This window comes from Anopheles cruzii, chromosome 2, assembly GCF_943734635.1.
Source record: "Anopheles cruzii chromosome 2, idAnoCruzAS_RS32_06, whole genome shotgun sequence".
NCBI classification, from domain to species: domain Eukaryota; kingdom Metazoa; phylum Arthropoda; class Insecta; order Diptera; family Culicidae; genus Anopheles; species Anopheles cruzii.
In genome coordinates, this window is record NC_069144.1 from 258,114 (window position 1) to 283,175 (window position 25,062).

The 25,062-nt window shown below is 49.0% G+C and overlaps 1 protein-coding gene across 1 annotated transcript; it reads right to left on the bottom strand.

Moving 5' to 3' along the window:
- Nucleotides 1–4,093: 4,093 nt before the first annotated feature.
- On the bottom strand, nt 4,094–23,944 carry LOC128267873 (5-hydroxytryptamine receptor 1D). Its single transcript, XM_053004821.1, has 7 exons — nt 23,600–23,944; nt 23,400–23,516; nt 14,197–14,269; nt 12,801–13,192; nt 5,827–5,958; nt 5,167–5,292; nt 4,094–5,086 (listed from the first exon to the last, which is right to left on the bottom strand). Exons 1-7 carry the CDS (start codon nt 23,942–23,944, stop codon nt 4,541–4,543), a joined length of 1,731 nt encoding a protein of 576 aa, XP_052860781.1. The 3' UTR covers nt 4,094–4,540.
- Nucleotides 23,945–25,062: the final 1,118 nt, after the last annotated feature.

Sequence of the window (25,062 nt, forward strand, 5' to 3'; positions counted from 1 at the left end):
TAGTGAAATGGAATGAAATTCAATCTCGAAGCACCGTATTCCTGGCCTGTTACAAATCAACGCAACGGAACGGAACAAACCAAATTGAATCTAAATCGTCATCATCGTCGCCTTGTCCGTCATGGATATTTTTACTTCTGCACTTCGGCCGTTTATAGGATGGTAATTAGTTTATGATAACGAGCCATCCTTTGGCCAGTTTGTCGCTGGCTTGTAAGCACCAGCCAGCGGCGCCGTCGTTGCAGCGGAGATGATGAAATTTGCTGTCGCGAGACATCTTTTTATAGTTATTCTACACGTAGGAAGTAAAACGAAATCCGTGAGAAAACCTGGAACCGTCCGGATGAAGGCGCCCTTTGCTCGTCGGTCAATCTCCGGCCGGCTCAGCTGCCGTGGTTGATGGAAGAGATTAATCTTTCAGCAATAATTCCCAACCGGAGGCTAGTCCGCTAAATGGCTCTTCCCAATCTCCTGCTGTAAAGTGTGTTTCCGACAAGCTGCTGCTGCTGCACTGCCTCCATTGCCCCACGGTGAGGCTAACGCTGGAGGTAATGCAGTTTAGATTAATGGATTGCAACATTAAAACCTAATTGACTAACTAAGCAGCTGCAGAAGGAACTGGACCGACATTCCGAGCACTCGAGGACGCGAAGTTAAACGAGATCTCGCTTGCTGCTTCCTTCCTTTTTGTTTTGGATCCACATTTCTAGGTCGGGAAGACCGAGAAGTACTTAGAGCGTATGGAAATAGCGCCAGAAGCAGCGATGATTTACTACTACGGCAAAGACACGCAGAACTTCGAATTCCTCAACACGAAGCAAGGTAGTTGTCGAATTGTGGTCTAGTTGTATCTCATGGCCATCATAGATTTGGTATCAAAAATTCGCTGCCGTAACGAGCACTTCAATTGTCAAGCACTTTCGAGTAGTTTTCTTTCGATTATCTTTTGGTGCCGACATTCACATCCGGAAACGGACAAAATTTGGATCAGTTGCTTTGCCAAAGGGATCACACACAAAAATAAGCTGTCAAAATAATGATTAGTGTTCTAGAGACGGGAGTTCGCCGTCTGAACTTTACTTAACCAGAAACTTCATCACTTCCTGTTTCAAGTCAACAGAACACTGGCCCATTAGAGCGTAGTGGGGCTGCTCCAACTGACATCCCGGGGACATCCATCCGTCGGGTCGAAGAGAAGAGGGTCTGATCCCGCCGAAAAACAAATTAGGGGCCCAAATGCCTCCGGCGCAGCAACAGAAAACTAAGATTAATGAGCGCTAATTGCCCGAGGCCTGCCCGGGATTTGCTCTGTGTGGCCGTTGGCCAGCCGTTCGCTTGCTTACGAATAAATCATTCAATTACCAATCCATCCGGGCCAACTCGGCCACGATCGACGCAGGCCGTCACAAATCAGAATATCAGCCGAACTAGCCACCGGCCCGGCCACAGCCACAGTCAAACTGATTACTTCCGATTGTGTGCGGTGATGCCGGAAATTGAATTTTCTCTCGTTCTCTCTCGCTCTCGTTGAAAGCTCAGCGAAACCGAACTAACTACGCTCTAAAAGTAGTACCCACCCCATCGGGGTGTCGTTGAACCCCGATTTTAACCAGTTTTAACCAACCCTGCCGAGGGTTCACCGAACCGCACCGCACCCCGTTTGGCCCGAATTTTTTGTTTCCGCCCCATTTCGGGCTTCCGGGAGGCGCAAAGGAAGAGAACATCTGCTGCAACATCCGGCATTACCATCCGTTACACCGCGAAACCGGAAGGTTATCGGCTCCACAATAACTCGCAGGATAGGATGGGTGGCCGGCCAGCCATGGGAGATAAGGACGTGGCCCCCGTTGGTCGTTAACGTTGGGGGGCGCTCGCTGAAGGAAATCGTAATCGGATTGCAGAAGTGCTGAAGACTGTGCGATTTTCGACTCGTCATCAACTTTTCCGTGGTGGCCGGACCGGCGTCGGAAAAAGCAAAAGTGTCATCATTGTCCTCCGATGAAGGGTGAAGAAAGACAGAGAGAGAGCGAGAAAGCAAAAAAAGACAAAAGTGGCATCGTCTGCCACAGGCTTTTCCGACATTCCGGCGGGCTTTTTGGAGGCGTTGCCCACTGTTTTGGCCCTTTTTTCGTGATTTCTAGGCCGTTTAGTAGCTTTTTGGTGCCGTGTGGGTGGTAGTGATGATGGCGGTTGATAAGCTCCTTTTAGTGCGAAATCGACTAAAGTGTTGTAAAATAATGAGCATGAAAGACCCTCCATGTCCATTAACTGAATATAACAATGAGCCATTTAATGGGCTCCACCATGAAGACAAATTCTTATGGCAGACTTAAGCATATTATTCAATCAATCATATGTAATAATCACTCCAACATAGTCCAAAAAGTCATGAATATCTTGAACTAATCTGAAGAAAGCTGCCACGAAGACCTAGCGAAGCTGAACTGCGGAGCCTACTTAGCCTCTCTGCGTTCTCGACACTTTTCAACACATTTCCATTCGCTTTTTGCATTACTGTTGTGTAGTCAGATACAGGCCCGCAACCGCAACGCCCAACGCCTCCGAACAATGGCCACCGGGCCCGGTCCTTGGAGGGTGGCTTTCTTCAATGAATAAATTTAAATTTCAATTCGATGCTCTTTTTATCGACGCCAGAGTTTCGACCGACCACAGGCAGCCCGCTTCCGCTGATTTTAGGACAGTGCGTCTTCCGACGTGCAGCCGTAGTCGCCATTGTGATTGAAATTAGCCCGCAAATGTCTTCCTGATCGGTGCCAGTTGCCGTGGCGCGCGGAACGTGCCCGGAGATGTGCTTACGTCGTCGCTGTACGGTGTCCCCGTTTTCTTATCTCAAGATGATGATGCAGGAAAATTGTCGCTCGGCCCATTTAATGTATTCGGGCCTGCCGAATGGCCGAAACCGAAAGGGGTGCGCATTTGCGCACCTACCGGCGCCTCCCCCGGCCGTTCTTCTTGAAGGACTCCGAATGAATTGCAAATGATTTCGTGCCACGCACGTGTGAGATAAAAAAGATCAGAAAGGATTCGTCGGTTGGGGTTTCTTGCGATAAACAGGGCACATGACACCGGAGATCCGGTGCGTAGGAAAACTATTTGCAAATTTGTGTACCAAAAATCGGGCCACCCAAAAAGGGGGGGCGGCTTCCATTGTTTGGCCTGATTTGCAAAACAGACCATTGGCACGCACCGCTCGTTGGGCTTCAATATCGGGTCGATCAAGGATATTTCCAGCCATCGATGAGGTTAATTGAATTTGGGCCAATTATTATCTACGTTTTCGACGCATTTGGAATACATTTGGAATTTTCAATACCTGGAGAATTCGTAGTCGGATGTCAGCCCAGATCGCTCCAGGTGACAACCGAAAAGGGTATGCTATAGAACTGTTTGATGGTACGTCAGGTTTGGCTCGTGTGATAGTATTAAATTTGAATTAAAGTGTTGTAGCTGAAAAGTGGAACACAGAGTGTGGCAGTGCCATGGATTCCCGCTTATCCGCTTTGATCGTAAATCTATTTGAAGCGTGCCACGAGAGAGCTTAATCGGGACTGTTTACATAGCATCATCATAACGATGATGATACGATCACTCTATCGGCCCGATAGAAAGCGAGCGATAATCAATAAAACATACAAACGAGCCGAGCAACAAATCGGTGTGCCAGATTACGACAAAATAATGCTGGTCAAATGCCGCTCACGTTGCTGTTGGCGTACAGCGTATTATTGGGTAAATAAAGGACGACAAGCCGATGGCGAACAACGGGATTAACAACGGAAGCTCGGTAGCGGCGGCAACCAGCTTATGTGGAGTGCAATAAATAACTCCCAATTTGTTGGCTCCATGGCTGACGCCGGTCGACGCTTCCAGACAATTAAACGATTAAACGATTACTCTTACCTTTTGTTCGGCATTCACCAAGAGACCTGTCACTAGAAGTCACAGAGTGCGGTTAGAGGCGTTCGTCACTTACGCTCCAACCGGAAACAGTGCTGTCGAGTGCTTCATACCAATCATGGTTCCGTACAAAAAAGTTAATTTTATTTACTTTCATCCTTCGTGGTTTTTCGATATTTTACAGATAGCTAACGGGGAATTGATGCTGTTACACTCTAAATTGCCATGTTTGTCGGAATGCGCAGTTCCGGGTTTGAATGGTACGTTCCTTTCGCCGTGACGCGGGACTCTCTGTTGAGCTGAGCAACGTCTAATCGGCCCTTGTTGCACCAATCGGCTTACGTCTACCTATTATAAAACCTAGTTTTGGCCGCTTCTACCTCCCTAGTAATGGTTCGCCTTAAAACGCGGATGAAAGAAAACCAGTACGAATCAAACGAACGCTTAGTGCCAGGTTTACCAATAGGTGTACCGATAGATCCCACGGAATGGTCAAAACAAAACAAAACAAAACGGGCCAGTTCCACCCAATTGTTCCCTGGAAGTAGTTGGAGCGACCTGTACTGTGCTGACCATTGGTGGCGTCCTTGAACACGCTTCCTTTCGGACCCTGTCGGTAATACTAGATATCGGGCAGTCCCTGGTGCAGGTTGAAGCCCCGGAAGAACGCTTTGTTTTTGGCACAGTTGATGTCGTGCAGTTCGCGCTCGCACACCAGTGTCTGTGAGCCGGCACCAAGGAAGTGGCCGCCCAGCTCCGCGTCCAGGTCCTTGTAGCAGCCGGACCCGTTGCTGCGGTCCTGCTCCGGGATGCTGGTACTGCTCGGGTTGCGCATCAGCTGGTGGTGCTGCTCGCAGCGGTAGTGCAGCTGGGGCTGCGGATGCGCCAGGCCGCAGTTGCTCGGCTGACGGTTGCTGAAGTGTAACGGCGCCACGTTGTCCATCCGCTGGTGCAGCGTGTTGACGCTGCCGGTGCTGAACGTGCGCTCCAGGATGTCGCCCCAGTACTTCTCCGGGCACTCGATGTCCGGGCGGGGCGTGTGCAGGGCCGACCGGCAGATCGTTGCCGGCGGTGGCCCCGGCGGCAGTGGCAGTGACGTTAGCTGGTGATCGTACTCTAAGCTTATGCTACACTTTTCCTCCAGCGAACTTCGGCTGCCCGTCGTGCACTGTGGACAGAGCAGGGTGAGGTCAATGAGGATCAGATGAAATTAAGGCGAACAAAAGAACGACCCATCCGGACGCCTACCTTGGACGTGAGCAGATCTTTGCAGATGCGCCGAAATCTCGCATTCAACAGCCAGTACAGAAAAGGGTTCCAAAAACTACTGCTTAAAGCTATCCACGTGACGCAGAAATCGATCGATGGTGGTATCTGCAGATTGGGAGCACAGTGGGGCGGAAGGTGAGCAAAATATGCTAACCGACACGAACGGAGGACGGACGGATATGCAAAGTGAAACGTTAACCGTGTGACAATCTCAATCCCATCCCATGATGATGACGCGCGCAAATGATGCGTGCGTCAAACGATGCGTCCTCGATTTTAGACACGACCCCCGGTGGTGCTTGATGGAAGCAGCCGGGAACCGGCTTCGTACTTCTCGACGGAATCCTCGCCCTCAGCGCGCTTACTCGATTCCATTCACCCGAAAAGAAATGGCGTGTGAATGAGTTGGCAAAGTTTGCGTTTCGCCGGTTCGCCGGAATCATTATACAAAGGCTGCGGCCACAGGCTGCGGCCACAGTTCAAAGGTAAACACCCTCGATTTCAGGATGACATTTTGTTCGCGCTTTGCTGTAAGAGTTGCAGGATTAAGCATCGCTTCTGATACGCTCATTCCCACTTTTTATGAATGTTCTACTTCACCCGGTCTGTAATGAGGCGTCCGCGAGGCCTCTCACTCACCTTCGAGCCGGTGCATGTGGCCACGATCTCCTGTATCGTCCAGGGGGTGATTATAACTATAAAACCTAATGATATGGCCGCCATCGTCCGCGACGTCGAACCGTGTACCATGCTGTCGTCCTCTTCGCCCAGCTACGGTGGAAAACAGGATGAAAAACAGAAGGGTGATAGACTACATAATGGCCAGCATAACGTGGTGGGTTAGTTTAAAATTCCATAAGCACTCCTTCCTTCGACAACGGCTGCAAAAAGAAACAATAGACCCAATGGACTGGAAGCATCAACAAGAAAACCAAACATACGCAACAATTCGAACATCCATCGCTATTTGTCACCACACACACACACGCACCGGCGCTGGAATTACGGTCTCAATCTCCAATTCTAATACTACGCCACCGTTCCACAACCGACGTGCGAATGTTTATTTATGAACGCGACAACGCGCATCATAAATTTCTCTCTACACGCCGAAAAAAGGACCGAAAATCCAGTGTACGGTGGCAGGGATCCTGTGGTCCTGTGGCCGGCGTTTTGTGGCCACGAATTGAATCATTCCGCTTCGCCGTCGCCAGCAGCGCCGTGAGCGCTCCGCTGCTGTCCGCTTATCATATCATCCGGTTAGTCACGGGCGGCGCCGGGGACGGGCGTGAAGATACGGCCTGAGTGCCACCGGGTTCCCACAGAGCCATAAATACCGCTTTCGACATGCAACATTAAGCAGAGGCGCGCAAAGTTGTGCCGGACAGGACGGAACAGGCGGCTGATTGTTTGTTGCGGCGGCGGTTTCTACGCTCCTTTTTTCGGTCCCTCGGACCCTCTAAACTGAAACTTGAGAAGTTTATTATGAAGCGTTTTATGGGACATGTGTGTGTGGTGGGGCCTCTCGTTTGTGGCAAATTTTAAGTACACACATGCAGTGGCGATTGCGTCAAATCTGTTGATCAAGTTGCTCGAGCGGTAGCTCCAGCCTGAAGAACTGCGAGAAGTGGACCAATTTTTGAAGGAGTTTTCTTGTTTGCTGTTTTTAATATTCATTGTCGTAAAGTTCGTTTTTTTGGACAAGCCTTAACATGGGTGGATCTTGCCGTTTGTTTCTTTTTATTTATACGAAAACAAACTAAATATTGCTTCCTAAACTCTTATTGCTTCCTTCTTGGGGCGTGTATTTGCTCGGGACCATTACACTTTTCATGTAATTGCATTAACCTTGAAGTGATTGCAACCGATAAGACTTATCCTGCAAGCTTCTTCTGCCTGCTGTAATTTAATTTTTGTTGTGCCATAAAGCCCTTACGTAGCTCAGTGTGTTTGCAAATGTGAAACTTTCCGGACACTCTGCAAATTATGGACCGCGTGTAAAACAACTCCCAATACTACGAAACATAATTAACAGAGATAGTAAGCGGCACCCCCGTGTCCCTTCGGGAGCGTGTGACATGTGGAAAGTTTCGATGTGTTGGGCAGGCCATAATGTTTGCTGCTTTTTGCCTCCGGTGCGCCAACGGCACGGGCGGGCGGGCGGAGCCTGGGCATCTGCATAACTTGTGATGTGCCACCGTTCAACCGATGGCCATGTCAGTTCGAAATGCGCTCTCCGCTTTCCGATGCCTGTGGAGCGCTTTTTTATGCTTTATGCTGCGTCCGGGACCACTGTCGGCGGGACGTCCCAGCAACAGAGACCCAGAATCGACGCGCCCGAGTCGGATGCCCTGCTGGGAATAACCTTTATTTTGCGGTCTGCTCCGACCGGAAGCTAGAGTGGTCCCGGCGCTTAAGCGCATGTGGCCGAAAAGGACACAAAGCGGAACCCCTGCGGGGGTACCGGAAACCAGAGCGCTCCCACACATTCGTCGTCCGGCACTCTGTATGTTTGTACCACCCTCCCGTCCGCGCGGCTAATGCTTGGCCTGGCGTTAAATCGGTCTCATCTGCGCGACGGGCCGGCGAACAGCGGATACCACACAGCATGAGAGCATAGCCGGCCAAACACCGGACACCACAGCGGGCGATACATGATTTTTCGAAGCTAATTTGCTAATGAGTAACGATTACGTCCGGCAAATCTCGGACAAAAAGTACTCGCTCTCGGCCATTCGAATGCCATTTGGTGCAAATTGGCTCCGAACGTAATCGCAATCGTGCCGGGTGGACGGATGTTGGCTTAGTGGCGGTGTTGTTGTGTGTGTGCCGCACTGTGGCGAACTTTGGGGTTTGGTGATGGAAAATTTAAACGAAATGTTAACGGAAGTGTTTTTATTGAGTGTCAGTAGTTCGTTTTAATCTTCTGCTATTAATTAAATTACTATTACTATTACAATTAAATTAAGTATCGCTTACAAATGATTTTACCTTTAAATTATTTGCCAAAAACAGTCTAAAACCCTGACTGGCGCTCATTGATGATGCAGGAATATGCACTTTTTTTTTTTTTTTAGTAGAACGGACCGGGAGGAATATGCACTTAAAGTTTATGAATTTTATAACGCACAACGAACCTATGATTGAGAGCTGTTTTGAGTGAGTTTTGAATCCGTTTTTTACTAGTAAACTATTAGCTCACTAGTAATGTTGGATTTTCCCGTTTTTCTGATGAAAGTGAAATAATTCGACGTCGATCCTCGTACATAAATCGGGGGAAATGCTGCTGCTCGAAACTTCTTGAATGGTAGATTATAGTTGGCACTGACTATTGTTTGCGCTTTCGGTTCATTAACTGCGTTCAATGCGTTTTTTGACAAGCTTCTCTTGAAGCCAGAAACCTTTACGGATTTGACATTGATGTCTGGTAGGACCAGCAACCCCCAAACAGCAAAAAAACCCCTTTGGGAGTAAAACGTACGGCTTTGTCGGCGTAGGCCTTATGCAGAAAGAAGGATTTCTTCTTACGTCCGTCAAACGTTGCATTTTATTCGACCGAAACAACGGTCCAGTGCCAACTCGATTGTCATCCAGAAAAAGAAAGAGAGAGAAAATGCCAGATGGCATTTTCAGTGCATTTTTATAGCAGTCTCCTAGCAACAGTGGCCGTTCGGGACCGCCATAAAAAACACGGTTTTCTCCAAATCCCGCTTGCTGGGCTGGCTGGTGGGATGCTGAGGGCTTCAAACAGCAATCAAAAGTCGATTATTGCGTGTCGCCCCTGTGTAGAAGGCACAGCGAGAAGTCCTTTCCGGGGGGCTTCCGGTTGCTTCGCGACAGTTGACACAGTCGGGTCTCCTTCGGTTTAAGGTCGGACTCCCGCCGTCGTTGTCGTTGTCGGTGGTGATGTCGATAATTTAAAGCACTGCCGACGAATTCCGGCACGATTAAGTGCACTGTCTTTAGCCGATGTCACTTCCGCCGGGAGCTCCTGGTGAGCAGAAGTATTAGGTCTAGGTGTTAATTCGTGCGGTTTTTATTCAATATTTATAACCTAATTACAACAACATAACGTATAACTAACTTATTGAAAGTATTGCCCGTCGTTAGCGACGACTTTCTCCCATCTTTCGGGTAATTCCTCGATTCCGTGTCGATAGAAATTCTTATCCTTATCAGCGATCCAGTCAGAGACCCATTTTTCTATACCTTCATAAGAGAAGAACCGCTGTGCTGCCAAATCGTTACTAATGTAACGGAACAAATACTAGTCAGAAAGAGCAACATCTGGTGAATAGCGCGGGGGGGTTAATAGTTCCCATCCGACATTTTCGAGATAGGTTTTGACCGGTTTTGCGATGTGGGATCGAGTTTTGCCTTTTTAAAAATCAGCTTATCATGTCTTTTATCCCATTTCCGTCGTTTCATGGCCAAAGCTTTACTTCAAATGGATTAATTGTGGTTTATGGGATTGTCCTTCAACAATTTAATAAGGTTTTAAAAGCTCAAAGTATACCACACCTTTCATATCCCACCATATGCACAGCATAACCTTTGCGCAAAGAATATTTTGCTTTAGTTGCGGTGGCCCTGGTTCACCAAGCTGTATGCAGGGTTTTTTGCGTTTAGGATTCTTGTAATAACTCCCCTTTTCATAACCAGTGACGATTCGGTACAAGAACCCCTTTTGCTGCCGTGCAAGCAGTAATGAAAAAGTACTCCCCGCAAAACTACTCTACAAGGAACAAAACTTGACATGTTCAAATGCTTATAAAAGGTGTTGTTTGCACTTTAGCAAAAAAATATATACTGCGTTAGATGCGTAATGACAGTAGCTGTCAAACACATATTTCATTTCAAAAATATTCGTTATACTTAGTGAGCAGTGTATTGTATTGTAAACCGCACGAATTAACACCTAGACCTAATAGAAGTAGGCAACTGCAAAAAAAAACACACAAAATTCCGTGTCACGGAAAACACTGACCAGTAAGTCCAATTCGGGCTGCCGATAACGATCGGTTCGGGGAACAGAAACGGCGGAAGCTTTCCACGTGACTGCCCGGCCTCGTGCAAGGGCACTCTCTGCCTGTCCTTATGTGGGGCAGTATTCAAAAGCCATTAGGTTTTGCTTTCTTTCGCTATCGTCGTCGTTGCGGGACGTACTTCAAACGCCAAGTGAGGTTGTGGCCTCCACCTTTCTCGCCTGGTGGCTGGCAGAAGGCGTGTACCAGGACGTAGGACACACGCTTTTTGTGCTGCATTCTTTCGGAGAAGCCCTCTAGAATGCCCGAAAACGATGAGTACAGGGTCCGGAGCGGCCGAAAACTGCTTCCGGATGCGAACTGGGGAGTAAAGTCGTGCGACAAAATGTGTGTTGACACAAGGCCGGCACGGAGCCTTGCGTTGGGGGACCAATTTAGGTGTCAGGTCGCACGGAAGCCGTCTCCACGAAGAACTGATACCGAACCGTGGCTTCGTGCATTACTGTGCTGGTATACATGAATAAATTTGCGGTCTTTGAATATTTAAGAAATTCCCGTCTCCGTCCAGGAGGTAACCAAGGCGCCCTCAGCCAAGAGACCAGTAGCAGCAACAGCAGCAGCCAGCCGACGTCAAAAAGCATCGATGGAAGGTGTAACGTTACGAGCTGGGCGGCGAGTAAGTTAATAAATTTATTGCCGTTCTGTAAACATGCCCTGGAGAGGGCTGCTGTAAAATATATCGATACCCACTTAAAGGTAGGTGTGCCGGAAAGTGTCACGAGCCCCAAAAGCGGGGAGCTGAGGGACCTGAATGGGATACACACTGCGACTGTTGGGAATTTTTCCAGTGGCCGTATGTGTTCTAGGCTGCAATATTTGACCTGCCAGCCACCGCCATCCATAAATCCTATAAGTGTGTTCCACATTGGAACACTTTGTTTCTTTTCGAGGAAACACAGGGTGGCCCATTCTGCCGAGTGAAGTTTATCGCTCGTGGAAGGTGGCAATGCAATCATGCGTAATTGTTCATCAATTTATCATGAACCGAGCAATGGTTCCCAAAGTGTCGGGTAAGGTACTTTGAGGTCATTAACTTTCCACCATTTACCATGAATTTGCGCAATTTTATGGGCCTAAAGAATCGTAACATTTGCGTTCAACTTATTCTCATACTCACACGATTCTTTCTATGGCAGCGGTTTACGAGATTCATTCTTTGGACCAAAAGAGTTAGTTCTTGTACCTAAATGAGCCACTTGGCAAGATGATCTTTGCTCAACGGAATCATCGACAGGAATTTATCGAAAAGGAATCGGTTCCGTTTCTGCTGATGTGGCTTCCATTGCGTTTCGCATAAGGAGCATCATTTGCGCCATTTCAAAAGTCGCCAACTCCATGTTCTAGTTGCATTGGCTTTCGACACTTGTAAAATATTATTTCACGAAAGAAACATTAATCAAATTGCAATTTAGAAAGCTTGTTGGCCTTTGGGAAACCTTAACATGACTCTCCGTGGCAGTGCAAGATGGCGTGAAGCTCATAGACCATTACAGATCGAATCTCCGATTGCTTTATGGCCAGCGTGTGGTGCGACAGAACGGTCTGAACTGAACACCATTAATGACCGTCATTACGACGGGTCGGGAAAATCGGTCAAATTTTTTCCAATTGCAGCGCGGATTGCGTACGTTTAATTGCCGTACTCGTGGATCGCGGATCGGGTGGCATAGTATAGTGAGGTTGCAATTTACAGAACAATGCATGGTGTAGAGAAATAATAACAAGATTTCCGTTAAAAATTACTCTTCGTGGACTTCAAATGGTTGAATGGTACAAACTGAGCTCTATATTAATCAATTCAACACAAAATCGTGGCCCCCTGGTTGGCGGCGTTAATTAAAATGACCATCAACAACAACAGGGAACGACTAAATCATAAACCAAAAGTAGTGTAAACCTCGGCCAACATCAATTCCTCTCGTTACTGGTCGATAATGAGGATTTACATCACAATCGTAAGTACTTTTTAGCATCTCGATTTCTCGGTTCGCACTCGAAAAGGGAGGTGTCAATATGGGTCACTGATCACGCCACTGAGGGCGCGAGTGCATCGTAACTGCACCGTAACTGCAACACAAGCTCTTCGGAACATGTTGCGCCCGTTCGCACTTGTTAGATTTGGAGTGTTTTACAAGTATGCAGGCAGTTACATCCCGTTGTAATTGACCGGATTTTGGTTGTTTTGGTTTTGCTGATGATTTACAAGTGTTCGTTGGATGATTTACATTCGAACCGATTGATTCCGTTGGTTTTGCAGCACGTTTGAGTTTTGTAAGTTCACGCTGCGTAGCGATACTTGTTTTTTTTTAAGTTGTTGCTGGTGTTAAAAAGCACTTTGGGTTAGTGCAATAATTAATGTTTGCGTTAGTACATGATACAAATTAAATGTAAGCCACATCAACTAATAGCATTGGGAGTTCCGATAGTCTCTAACTCAGGAGATAGTGAGCGAGATAATGCAGTCAGCACAGTCGGGCGATGGCAAGTGTAAAACTCATTTCAGAAATGGCACTCCCAGCCGAGCGGATCTCATATTCATTAATGTGTGGTCCGTTGGGCCGGACTTACCTTTTCGGAGAAGGAGACCGACATCGGCGTAATGGCGGTGACTTCCGTCAGTGTGTTCCCGTCGCAGGCGTGGTGCTCCAGCACGGAACTGGTGTTGCCCGTTAGCGTCTCGATAGTGTCCCGCTTGCTCCGGCCAGGAAGGCTGGCACCACCGCTACCGGTGGCCCCACCGTTGGCGGTGGCGTCACCGATCGCTGCCGTTGTCCGTCCACCGCCGGAGCCGGTACTCGGTGCCGCCAGCCGGTATCGATTCGCGTGGAAACTTGATCCGTAGCAGTACATCAGCACCATCGTGGTGGGGAAGTAGAGCGCACAGCTGGACAGGATCCGGTAGGACGATTTGCTGTAGAACGGCTCGCACGCCAGCAGGCCCGTTTTGTTGAAGTAATAACCTAATAATGATAAATTTATATACATGCCCGTGCCACATTCGTTAATCACATTTGCCGAGTGGTATTTCAACACCCCTCAGCCCCCCGCCAGATGCCGCCGCGCGTCTCGGGTTTCGCCGGGGGCGGGTAAGGTGATGCCCGTATGCATTCGAGACGCCTCGAGTCTGGCCGGCCGCGGCAACATTGTGGGCACTCCGATCGAAATCCCCCACTCGCTAGGCCACTAATCCCCACTATCGGTCTGTCCCGGCTTCTCGGGGCGCGGTATTAATTATCATAATTTATTGATGTACCACATTCCTGGCCGGCCGGTATCAGGTTTATGGGTCAGGAGTTGAGCAGCACACACGGAACACGATATGCGATTCCGTGAAACGATTCGTGGCTCACGTTCGATCTGCGATTATCGTATTCGGTTTGTGATTGGTTTGGAAATTAGCAATACTGTGGGGCGCCATGAGTTTCTGGAGTACCTTCGTTAGGGTGTTAGAGTTAGTTTACGGTCAATACTCCGATCGATGATCGATACTGCTTCGATACCTTTCTGAACCTTTTTTCAACCTTCGATTAATTAAAAATAATGCTATTCATTTGCTAAAACTTTAAGCGGACGTTATTTATAGCTATAAGCCAAAAAAAATGCATTAGGTTAAAATAGACTTCGATTTGGTTCGTTCGCAAAGCTCCGGGGCTTTAGACTCAATAAACATTTGTTTCGAATTTGTTTTCGCTTTATCTATTGAGGCTTTCTGTACACGCAGCCCACACACAGACAACCTTGGCGTTTCACTAGGTTCATTCCCGGCGTTTATCAAATATTGTAGAAAGTGGCCAAGTTGAAAAGTAATTTAAATTGTCTTACGCTGCTGGGAAAATGTTTCCCTGCGTGGAAAAGCAGCGTTTTCTCTTTTGATGTGGTTAGCAGCGGTATTTGCCATGCGAAAAGTTGCTCTCGCGGCACAGTGGGGGGGCGGCAGAAAAGAATCTGTTAAATAAGGACTCACCTTTCGGTAGAACCAGCAACCCGAAGCAGGTCAGACACAGTATCCACGTGACGCTCAAAACCGCAACACAGCCCTGAAACGGGAACGGCAGAGAGAAGAGCGATAAAACCATATAAACGGTACGAATGTGAATACAATATTGTCCATTGTTGCCAACAATTGCTCCCCTTGGGGACGGGAAAAGGGGCCGGTTCGGCGATTGGTTTTTGGTGAGAAACAGCACACACTCATGTCGAATGCATGTGCCTCGCACCATCGCCGTGGCAAACATGGCGTGGTACACTTTTTTTACACGGCCACGGCCAGGTGTAGGAATTCTAACTTCGTTAGGTGAAGGCTTGGCCGTTGAATATTTGATGGGTATAACCGCTTTGCCTTGTTTTTCTCTCTTCGGCTTTCAACGGCATTCCAGGGCCAGGATGGGCTTTAAACCATGTTCTCGTGTGCGCCGAATCTGGAGAGGTTTTATTCAATTAGTTGTGCGATTTTTGTTCGATTATTTTACTCTAAGTGCCGTAGAAGATAACTACAGTTTTAGCTTTAATTCTTTAACTTACGAATGTTGTGTTAGAGTTGGGTGGTTGTAAACATTTTTACTCTACAAGTTACCAAACAAAACCTGAACATCTTTGGGCCCAACACCGAATTAGAACATTCCGGTCCCACCGATGAAGCCTGGAAGTTGCGCATTTTCAACCTTTCTGAGAAAGCTTTTCAATTAAATACGCCTAACTTTTGGAAGACCTTAATCGAGCTTTCGAAGTATTTTAAAGCCACGTCACTCGACTTCCAGGAATGTAGGGTTCGAGGGTCATGTCTAGAAGCCGAAGGCAATATCAATTAATCGCCATTATTTAAAGAAGCCAATATTCTGACACGCCCAACGATGGCAATAAAGCTACATTGTAGCGTGTAATTTATGAACTGGCTCAGGCGTAAAACACACACAATGTTGAGAGCAACTAACGGCACGGTCTCAACAACGGAAACCGCTTCTCACAGTGGCCATCGACGACGATGAGGTGTAAATAACAACAGGAAGCACTCCGGGCACCCGTTGATTACCTTCATCGAGCGCCGTAAATGTCGATTGCACCGAGCGGCGAGCCTGTAATGATTCCCGATTGATGACCCAGCGGCAGACGCAGCAGGAATCGTTCGAATATGCCAGTGGTGCTAGGTGCGAGCTGATCGGCTGTTGCTTCGAATCAATTGACACGAGGGACGTGATGGCGAACGAATGCTAATTAACTCTGTGCCGGCGGTACGAGGGTGTGGATACGGAATCACGTTCAGATGGCACGTTAGATTCAGGGAGACTGCGCCTGTCAAACACGTACACTGAGATTCAGGCCCCGGAACGGGGGTCGATTAAAGTTAAAGGTCGAGTGAGGACACTGCTCATTAAGAATTTATCGATCACAATAGTTTCGCCTCTTGACGCGAAGTAGGTGCGATTTTCTACACGTTGTTCGCCCAGGAGCTTCGGAGTTCCAGGAAACGCTTCAGGAGCACCACCGCCACGAGAGCCGCGCCACCCTTGAGCACAACCCGCCGCAGGAGTGCAAGGTTCAGCGAGCACCAGACGCGCGCCGCCAGGGACCACTGTTGGAAGTACCGGAAGTGCATGCACTGCATATCGGCCACATCGGCGACGGTCACATTTTGGGGACGCATTTCGAGCAGGGCCTGCACGGCGGCACGCATCCCTGTTAAAGGGGGGCGAGTAATTAGAAAACTTTGGCCGAACTCTCGCAAAGATCGGCAGGGATATGGTGGGGGACTAGTCGCGACTTACCACCCTGGATCGAACCGTTGATGAATCCCCGGTACCAGCAGCTGATGTTGGCGGAGCCGTAGATGATACGCCGCCGGAACGTCGGGAACACGTCGAAGTAGTACGGTATCGGCTGCGTTAGGAAGGTGCTGTGAAGTGGGTCTTTGAGCGAGTGGCACCCGAAACTGGACTGCAGCAGCCTCAGAATGGTGTGGCGGATGGTGAGGCGTTCACTTTCGTCCACCGCCGCGTGGAACGACGTGAAGTAGGTGCCCGATAATTCGTTACTTCCGGACTCGTAGCAGACCAGCTTCAGTCCGGTGTGAAAGATGTTCCCACTGAACCCGTGATCTCGCCAGAATGGGGCCGAGTAGCGAAGCGTAAAGTTGGTCATACACCAGAGGCCCCGCTGTGGGTCGGGGTCGCGGAAGTACAGGGGCCGCGTAGGCAAGATATTGATCCGGCCCAGATCGGAGCACGGTACGGCCAGGATGACGTAACGCGCGCGCCAACAGTTCCCACTGGAGTCACTGAGCTGCGCAAAGTCGTGGGGCTCGCCGGTGAAGATTTCGACCTGGACAATGTTCGCGGAGTAGGTTATGCTGTCCTGTCCCACCTGTGACACGAGCCGGTTGACGAGCACCTCCCAGCGGCCCGTGCCAGCCGGTCGGAGGTGGCTGTCGCGCAGTGTCAGCATCGTGTAGAGATCCCGAACCGAGGACATCGACCGAAACAGCTTCAGACAGTCCGTGACGGTGAGCTCGGCCGGGTAGAAACCGGTCGCGATTTTGATCAAGAAGCGAAAGAACTGCCTTGACCCTTCGAAGACGAGCTTCCGGCGCAGGAAGGCGTCCATGTTGGTGTCGTTTTCGGCGATGTACTTCACCGTGCAGAGACTGTCGAGCTCCACCACGAAGCGATTGCTCTCGAAGCGTTCGAGCGCCCCGCGGCACGAAGCTACCAGCCCAGGGGCGCCTTGGAATGGCCCAATTGAAAGTAGTTTCTTCGGCGGCGATCCAAGCCCACCGGCAACGGAACAGTGCTCGGTGACCGTGGTGAGCGGAATGTCGAGCTCGGCGCAGAGCCGCATGGCGTGGAAGTGGCGCGGGGTGATCCAGCGCGACTTCAGACCACCGAGTAGGCCGCCGGGACGTGCCGAACGTTCGAACAACCGGAAACTGATGCCGAATTCCTTGTCGGTAATTACTTTCGCCGCCATCAGCCCCGAAAGGCCGGCCCCGACAATGGCAAGATCGAGCATGGGCACGGTGTCTTCTTCCGTTTCTTTCGCAACGGTTGATTTCAGGATTTCGGCAGAGGTCTGAGAGGGGTGATTGCCTACCGGCGACTCTTCTTCGGATCCGTGGCACATTTTTCGGGAGGAACACAATTTTTGGACCGAACGAAAACACCAACTTGTGACATTTTCCAGCGCCGGCTGCGACGTACCGGAGGTTGCTTCGATTAGCCTTGAACGCGCACGGGAGTAATGGTGCAGTTATGGGCAAAAGTTTTTCCCAAACACGAGATGTTGTAAGCATGTTGTTAAGAGTTCTTTTTGCATCGGCTTCATCTGTGAACTTATTCATGTTCGAGTTCTTCAAAAAAAATCGTTCTTTCTTTGTCCTTTTCTGTTTTGTCCTTTTCTTAAGGAAACAATACATGATTAAAAAATACTGTACAGCATTCATATCATGCAGCAAAAATACTGTACAGCTCTCCGTTTGTTAGAAAGCTGTTGCTCTCCGTTTGTTAGAAAGTCATACAGCATTTAAAGACTTTACCAAGACTTCGACTAAAAATGTTAGTGAGTCATTTAAAAGTGCAGTCAATATTCTGTTTGAAAAATTGTCAAACAATAAAAAGTAATTACAACCCATCATATGGGAGATACTATATCGATCGACACGATGCGGTACATCTTTATCGCACACATGTGGCTTACGGCACAAGGCCAAACCGACGGTAGTCGCTCTCTGTGACTTGATAACATTACCCGACACATTAATGTGTGACATCATCGCTCATCCACGATTAATCCATCATATCGTTGGGCCTGGCGTAACCCTTCTACACTTTGTTCCTATTTATCTGCGATCAACATTTCGTTTTCTTTTTGTGCTCTTGCTCCACTTCACCAGTGTCACAGGACCTCCCGCTGGTACGCCGATTTACGGTCGGCCAAAAGCACTCGGACACTGCCGAGCGACAGACCGGCGACGTCATGTCATCATCCGGGCTCGGGCTCGGTTAATAAATTTCCCAATCGCTGCGCGAAACCCCCAAACCGGAGCTCTCCTGGCAAGCTGTGGGTGCCTCAAAATGAAGGGCAATTCATCTCACGGCTCCGGATGTCAATGTCGAGCCCTCGCTCGCCACATACACGCAAAAAAAACAGGCAAGACAGCGCCAAAAATTGCGACACCAGAACACGTCCTAAAAGCCCAGCGCTCGGTCCGCCGGGTGTCAGAGTGATAAATACGAATCAGGACAATATTGTTCACATTAACTATGATTGATAGTTTCACCGGCGCTGGCGCTGCTTGCCCGGCCGTGCGGTCTGTCCCGCAGTCTCCGGAGAGACACAGAAAGCACGTCACCCGTGTTCGACGTTGTGTGACGTTTGGAGGCCGACTTCCACTGACTGCAAATGACACGCTCGTCCGGATCGACGATCGATTTTCCCAGCGATATCCCGGGGACGCCGAGACAACAAATGCTGAGCCTTTTTCTTCTTGCCTTTGCGCACTACTTCGCCGGTCAAAATGGAATGCCTCTTCGAAGGCCGGCAGACTAGAGGGAGTGACTAGGCTAGAAAAAAGTGTATTCGAGCAGCGAGCATGCATGCACAATTCTGTGGCGTCTTCGGATCCGGAACTAGGGGTCGTTAGGTCCGCACTTGGCGACACCTACTATCAGCCAACCAACGATGCCCGGTCCAACGCCCTCCGCCCCACGAAACCGATCTGCGAAAGCGATCTGTAGCATGTGGCCCATTTCATCGCCGGACAATGTGTTGTCTACTGTCCACCGGCCCGCGCAGAGACCTCCCGTGAACATGCAGACCCTTTCAGTTCTCGTCCGCAGCGCTAGAGCTGCTCGTGATTGGAACAAAACACCGGCAAGAGTGGGTTAGCCCGGGGAACCGCCACCAGAACACGACCGGAAATGTGGCAGAAAACGAGAAAATGCGTTGTTTACATTTGGCCCCATTGAGCAGCATCCGTCGTCCCCCCAGCACGCAGCCACCAGAGATCACGCAGCCGGTTCGGACCGACCTCGTTTTGTGGGGCCCGGCCGTGCTTGTGGGAAGGACCTCCTGCCCCGAACGAACGGCTGTTAAACGGCGCTGTATGCCGACGAGGCAATCGGCGACAAATCGTTCCCAGCAAATAGGGCAGCACGTTTCGATGTCCGGGCGGCAGCACGGCGGCCCTACGCTGGCACCGGGAGGCGGTTTCATTTATCATCTCGTCACCGGGCGAGGGAAGCGTCGGAGTTAGCGGTAGCAGGAAATGTTACATGTTCCTTGGAGCGAGAGAGAGATCGAAAGGATTATCGAAAACGGACCACTTCACCAGACACGGTTACATGTACACGGCCATAGCCTAGATAAATGGCGGCCCGGACGAGGTGCAAGGTTGGGTCGGGCGAGAAAAAAGCCGAGCGCTTTAACAATGCACAATTGGAGCAATTTTCTCCGCTGGGTCGCAATTTTCCATTCGTTATCTGGGAACCGAATTGTGACCGATTTCGTAGCCACTACGCAAGTGAACAGCGTTTCAGAAAATATCGGGAACACAGTTTAATCGAATATATGGCAAGTAACACATGGGTTGATAAGTTTACGAGCTATAAATGGTAATAGTCGAAGTGCATTTTTTATTTAAAAAATTAGATAATCTTTTTAATTTCGTGTCCAACAATGAGACAAAGCATTTAGAGATTGTCAAGAATGGACTTTCTATGTTTCGCTTCAGGGCTTAATAATCGACCTGACATTACATTGAATATTAAATATGCAGCCCTATTTCCGACCGGTCTACTTTTTGGGAACAAAACCTGATGGAGTCACTCAGAAAATGAATACTCTTGAAATGTAATACTTCCGACGTAACACAATCGCTCCACTTTTGCGGACGGCTGCTTCCGGCGCAGTGTTCCTGAAACACGATCAGAAACACGAAGCCGAGCATTACACTTAATTTACTCCCCACTGCTGGTTACCAAGACAACTAGGGGCGTAAGAACTGTCTCGGCAAGCAAGACCCCCAAGAACGGGCCAAGACTTCGGAATTCGCGAAACAAAGGAACAGCAGCCAACCCGAAGTGCATTAGTTAGCTTCCGTGCCATTTTGTCTTAATTAATCTATAAATCCTTTCGATGCTGCTTACAGCGCTCGCTGCCGTTCCGGCGGAGCGTGGCCGGTTTGATAAGCTGCCGAGCACAGCCGGCCGACTCGCTGATAGCCGGATAGCCGGTCCTCCGGTGGCCGGCACGCCAAACGACCATCATCTTCTGGTTTCGCCCGGAGTTGGCCAGATAAATGCGCCCAATAATAACGTTCAGATGCAATAATTTTATTCGCTTTAATTCGCAGATTTGTCACGGACCGTGCCTTGCCGGCGTGCCGGGCCACTAGGCCACTGCACCATTCGTCCGAGATACTCGTCGTCGTTGTTGGGGTCCTTTGGGGGCGCCCCCCACCAACCGGTTGCAGGCAGCACGACGTGCAGCTACGTGCCCGGAAACGATAATTTTATGGCTCGTACGAAGCGCTAACTTTTTGCCAGGATTGAATATTCGGATTACGGCAGGCGGAGGCAGCGCCGGGCATTGGATTCAATAAGCCACCCAACGGCAGGACGGGAGTCTCTGCCCGGCGCAGGTACATTGGTTGGTCGTCGTTGGCCAGTCGTTATGGCGTTATGGAGGATATGATAATCAAATTGAATGTATGGTCTGTGCGAAATCTTTTCGCTGTGCCCTCAGCGCTGCAGTAGTTCCTTGTTTGCTATCTACGATCGTCCCCTGATACAGGCGGGCGTTGGTGTTAGGAACCGGCCGGACCGAGCGCGTTTGTCGCATTATGCAAAAAGGATAATGTAATCTTTACACTTTTACTTTAACCACCCGAGTCTTCCGTACTGGCCTTGGCAATGGTTCGTTTGGAATCATTTAAAAATGGCACGCATTTAGCTGTTCTTATTGCATTGTTTTTGATGCCTGGGACTATAACATAACATTCAAGCACTGGTTTTTGGCCTTTAACATGATGGCTTGAAACGTGGCGTCTTACGCTAAAGTTAGGCAATTTAGGAATTGGTTGGCGTGATATTTCCTATATTACTTCTATCTGAAGATGATATTCGTGCACATTTTTTTCCCATTTGTTCACAAAATACTGAAGCCATGAAAGAATCATTAATTTCCTCGACTATGGCCCAAAGTGATGCTTTGCGTTTGATGCTTTGAAACGACCTTTATTTTATTCCCGCTTCCCGATAGCTGGAAGTGGTAATATATTTCGTGGATTCGCCGACAACCACTGTTTGCTGCTGAAGACGTCAACTGAATTATTATCTTTGATGGCGTCGAGTATCTCGAGGCCACCGAAACCGATCGAAGCGAACACATTGCCCCAAAATCGGTTCGACAGTAAATCAATTTTTAATGTTGTTTCACCATCATTTAACGCCATGGCATTAAGCGGCCTCACGCGCGTGTGTCTGTGTGCTTCTTATCTGACTCTTTTGCTGGGCTCGGTTTAAGCATTTCCCCCGCTGGTAAAGGACAACATTTTTCAACCACATCAACGCCGTTCGAAAGATCGGAACGATAGGAGACAGAGAGATAGAGAGGGAGAGCAAAAGAATGAATAGATAGTCTTTTCGAGTGTGAAAAATTGATTGTTCCCTCGGGAACGGAACTGTGCCGCGGTCGTTTGATGAAACTTGAGGCAGTTGGCGGTCCGCTGGAGCTCTGACAACACGACGCATAGGCGGAGCGGCTAGGCAATTGATTGTTTGATTATGCGAGTAAAGAAAACCCCGAGCAAGTTTGGCCACCGTTTCGTTGTCGTCGGAGCAAATATGTTTTGCTCCGAGCCATGGGCTCGTGTTTCGTGGCAGCTAAAACAAATGTGCGAAGGGGAAGCCACGCTCTGTCTATCTGTTTGACCATCGTGCGAAAGTGACACTAAGGACGGGAGCGATTGTATCGGTCAACATTTCGCATCAAACGCGAGAGAATTCATTACTATCCTGGGGCACTAAAGCGAGCGTTGGCAATGATTTCGGTGATCAAATTTTATCACATTCGAATATGATCGGTTTCGGTCGCCATTACGGAGGAGAGCGGTTTTCGCTTTGAGACACGGTGTTAGCGAAAATTGATCCCCGATTCAGTTAGGCCCATTCATTCGTGACGCTCAAACCGTAGAGACTATTTCATGATCGAAGGGCTCCTTGTGACTTTTTGGAATGAAGAATAAGTTTCATTTCTTAAAATAAAAAAACTTCTTTTGTTGATGTTGATGCGTCGGAATTCGTTACAAACACTTAGAAGACCGTGCATTTGCATTGGCAAACCATTGATTAATACAGTTATCGTTTGCAGCACGGTCGATTATTGCCGGCACTGTGTGAAGTGGAACGGTCGATATGATTTATGTGCTCCTGGCCGGTGTTAACAACAATAATAATTTACTGTTCCTTTCGATAAGCATTGTTAACGCTCTGCCTTGAAGGCGGAACGTTGCTGATGGTGCTGGAAGGCCGGTGTGGCGAAGAGATTTGATTTATTTGTACCACTTTCCTTCGGAAACCTCCTCTGCATAGCTTTTCCAGCGCCGCTCGGAAACAATGTCGGGCACAATGTGTATTATCGGCATCGAAAAAACACGGCCTCGAGACAGAAAAGGGGCCCCCAATTTCGACGTCTCGAAGTCGCAAAAAATGTACTCTCATCCTCGCGGCGACGGAAGACGGAAATCACCAGCACGACCGGGGCGACCCGGGTCCGGATAAAGGAAATAAATTCGCTATCATCACCGGCAGCCGATAGCGTCCGTATCGGGATGCTGATGAAATCACCGGACACCGGAGGATTTATGAGGACTTATTGGTTTGCGGTTCGATGCCTGCCCTTTCTTCAAGGCAGCGGGAAGGCCCACAGAGCCCGCAGTTCCTGCGGTGGGCCCGGGAGAAATGAATACAAGAGAAAACTCAGCGCCACAAGCGTGCCGACGATGGGTGGTATTGACTTGCTTGATTGTGGTTTTATTGCCCTACCGCCCAACGTGAGGTCAAGCGAGGTAAACATTTACGGTCGATTTCATAAACCATTCAATAGCTTAATTTGGGGCTCTCACGCTAGGCAGTGACACTGGAGCATCGAGTGACACGCCGTTTTCCTTTGGCTTACCTTTTTGCTGGACCGCTTGTGGTATATCCGGGGATGCAGCACGCACAGGTATCGGTCGACCGCCATGCACACGAGTATAACAGCACTTTGTTGTGATAAAGCTCCACGTAGTAACGCCTGGCCGGAGTGGAACACAGAAACAGACGTGATACAGTCGCCGTAGGGCAGCGCTTAACGAGCCATCAGTCCAAGCCGCTTACCTGTATTTGGCAAAAGATTTCTCCGTAAGGCCAGCAGTGTAGTAAGGCGGGGAGGGCACTGAACGGTATGATCAGCAGCCCGATGGCCAGATCGTTGAGGGCCAGCGACGTCAGCAGGTAGCGGGGCTGCGGATGGATGTACGCAGCATAGCGGCGGCTATTGATCACGAGTATCACCATCAGGTTCGCACCGATGACCAGGAACGTTAGCAGCACGATGAACAGCGCCTGTATGACATCGAACGGGCCGATCTGGGCGAAGAAGTGACCGGCGAACCGATTATGGGAGCAACTGATATTATTTATCGCTGGTGCTACTAGATGTTTGCCAGCTTTCAGATCCATTACAACGGCAACATTATCTGCAAAGATTTACCGAAGAACGCCTTCTTAGATGATGAATGTGTGTTGTGCGGCAATACTGCTTATGCCACGAGATACTAAAGTACCGTAAATAAACCAACTCTTTGTATCGCGAATGGTAGGACTTCGTAGTTTGCAATGATACCTAATCATAGTTTTAAGCAATTTAAATGTCTACACATTGCTGAAACATTTTTACCACCATAGATCGCCAGTCGGTGAAACACCATGCGTCTCCATTTGAAGTTTTTTAAGAAGTGACATCCATTTTTGCAATGCCGTAAACTCTATAAAGTAGCCATTTTTTTAAAGCAACTTTCAGAAAGGTTGAGAAATTTTTGTTTACAACAGATCACCTTATCAATTTCAGCTCAATCGCGCAAACATTGTACGAGCAACGCACCCAAATCAAAAGGTTAAAAAACGGTGAATTAATTTTTGCCTCCGAACATTAGCCTATTGCGGTCTTAAAGCCTTCGTCACACCTGGTACGGTGCTGGGCTTTGACTCAGGGTAGTTGCCGAAAGCTTAAGTAAATATGGTTGAGAATTGAATAAAAATTAAACACAACCCCACAGGGTATTTTTTCGGCCGGCGGCGGCACCCTTAAAGACCGCAGGAGGACGCCCGTAGCAGACCCCAGGCTGACCCTTTTTCTCGGTCAACCTTTCGGCGCAGACTTCAGTTTGCTTCGGTTAACAAACCAGTTTGCAATTCATTTCGGAGTCATCATTAAAAGCAGATCCCGTGAACGTTTTCTTGTGGTCCGCACCGGGGTTCCGCACCGAAGAAGGACCGCACAAAAGGAGACTTTAACATACCGGGCAACAAACCAGGGTTCGGGTTCGAACACGGAATCGAAGCCGGTCGCCCGCCAAAGGCGGTTAACGCGTTCGGGTTAAAGCGTTAGTTGACCCTTTTCCTTGCAAATCGAATCAAAACACTGGATTTGGCGTTTGGGTGCGTGTATTGTTGGGCTGGAGATTGGCCAAATCATTAGGTCCCTTTGTATCCCTGCCCCGTTTTTGGTGCGTGGCACGCGAAACTTTCTCCTAGGCTACCTAACAATCAATTATAAATCCGGAGTGGATTGAACGTTT

Coding starts and splice junctions, on each gene's coding strand:
- LOC128267873 (XM_053004821.1), bottom strand. CDS start 23,944: ATGGATCTGAAAGCTGGCAAACATCTAGTAGCACCAGCGATAAATAAT. Junction 13,193..14,196: donor GTTGCTGGTTCTACCGAAAG/GTGAGTCCTTAT, acceptor TATCATTATTAG/GTTATTACTTCAACAAAACG. Junction 5,087..5,166: donor AAGATCTGCTCACGTCCAAG/GTAGGCGTCCGG, acceptor CTCTGTCCACAG/TGCACGACGGGCAGCCGAAG.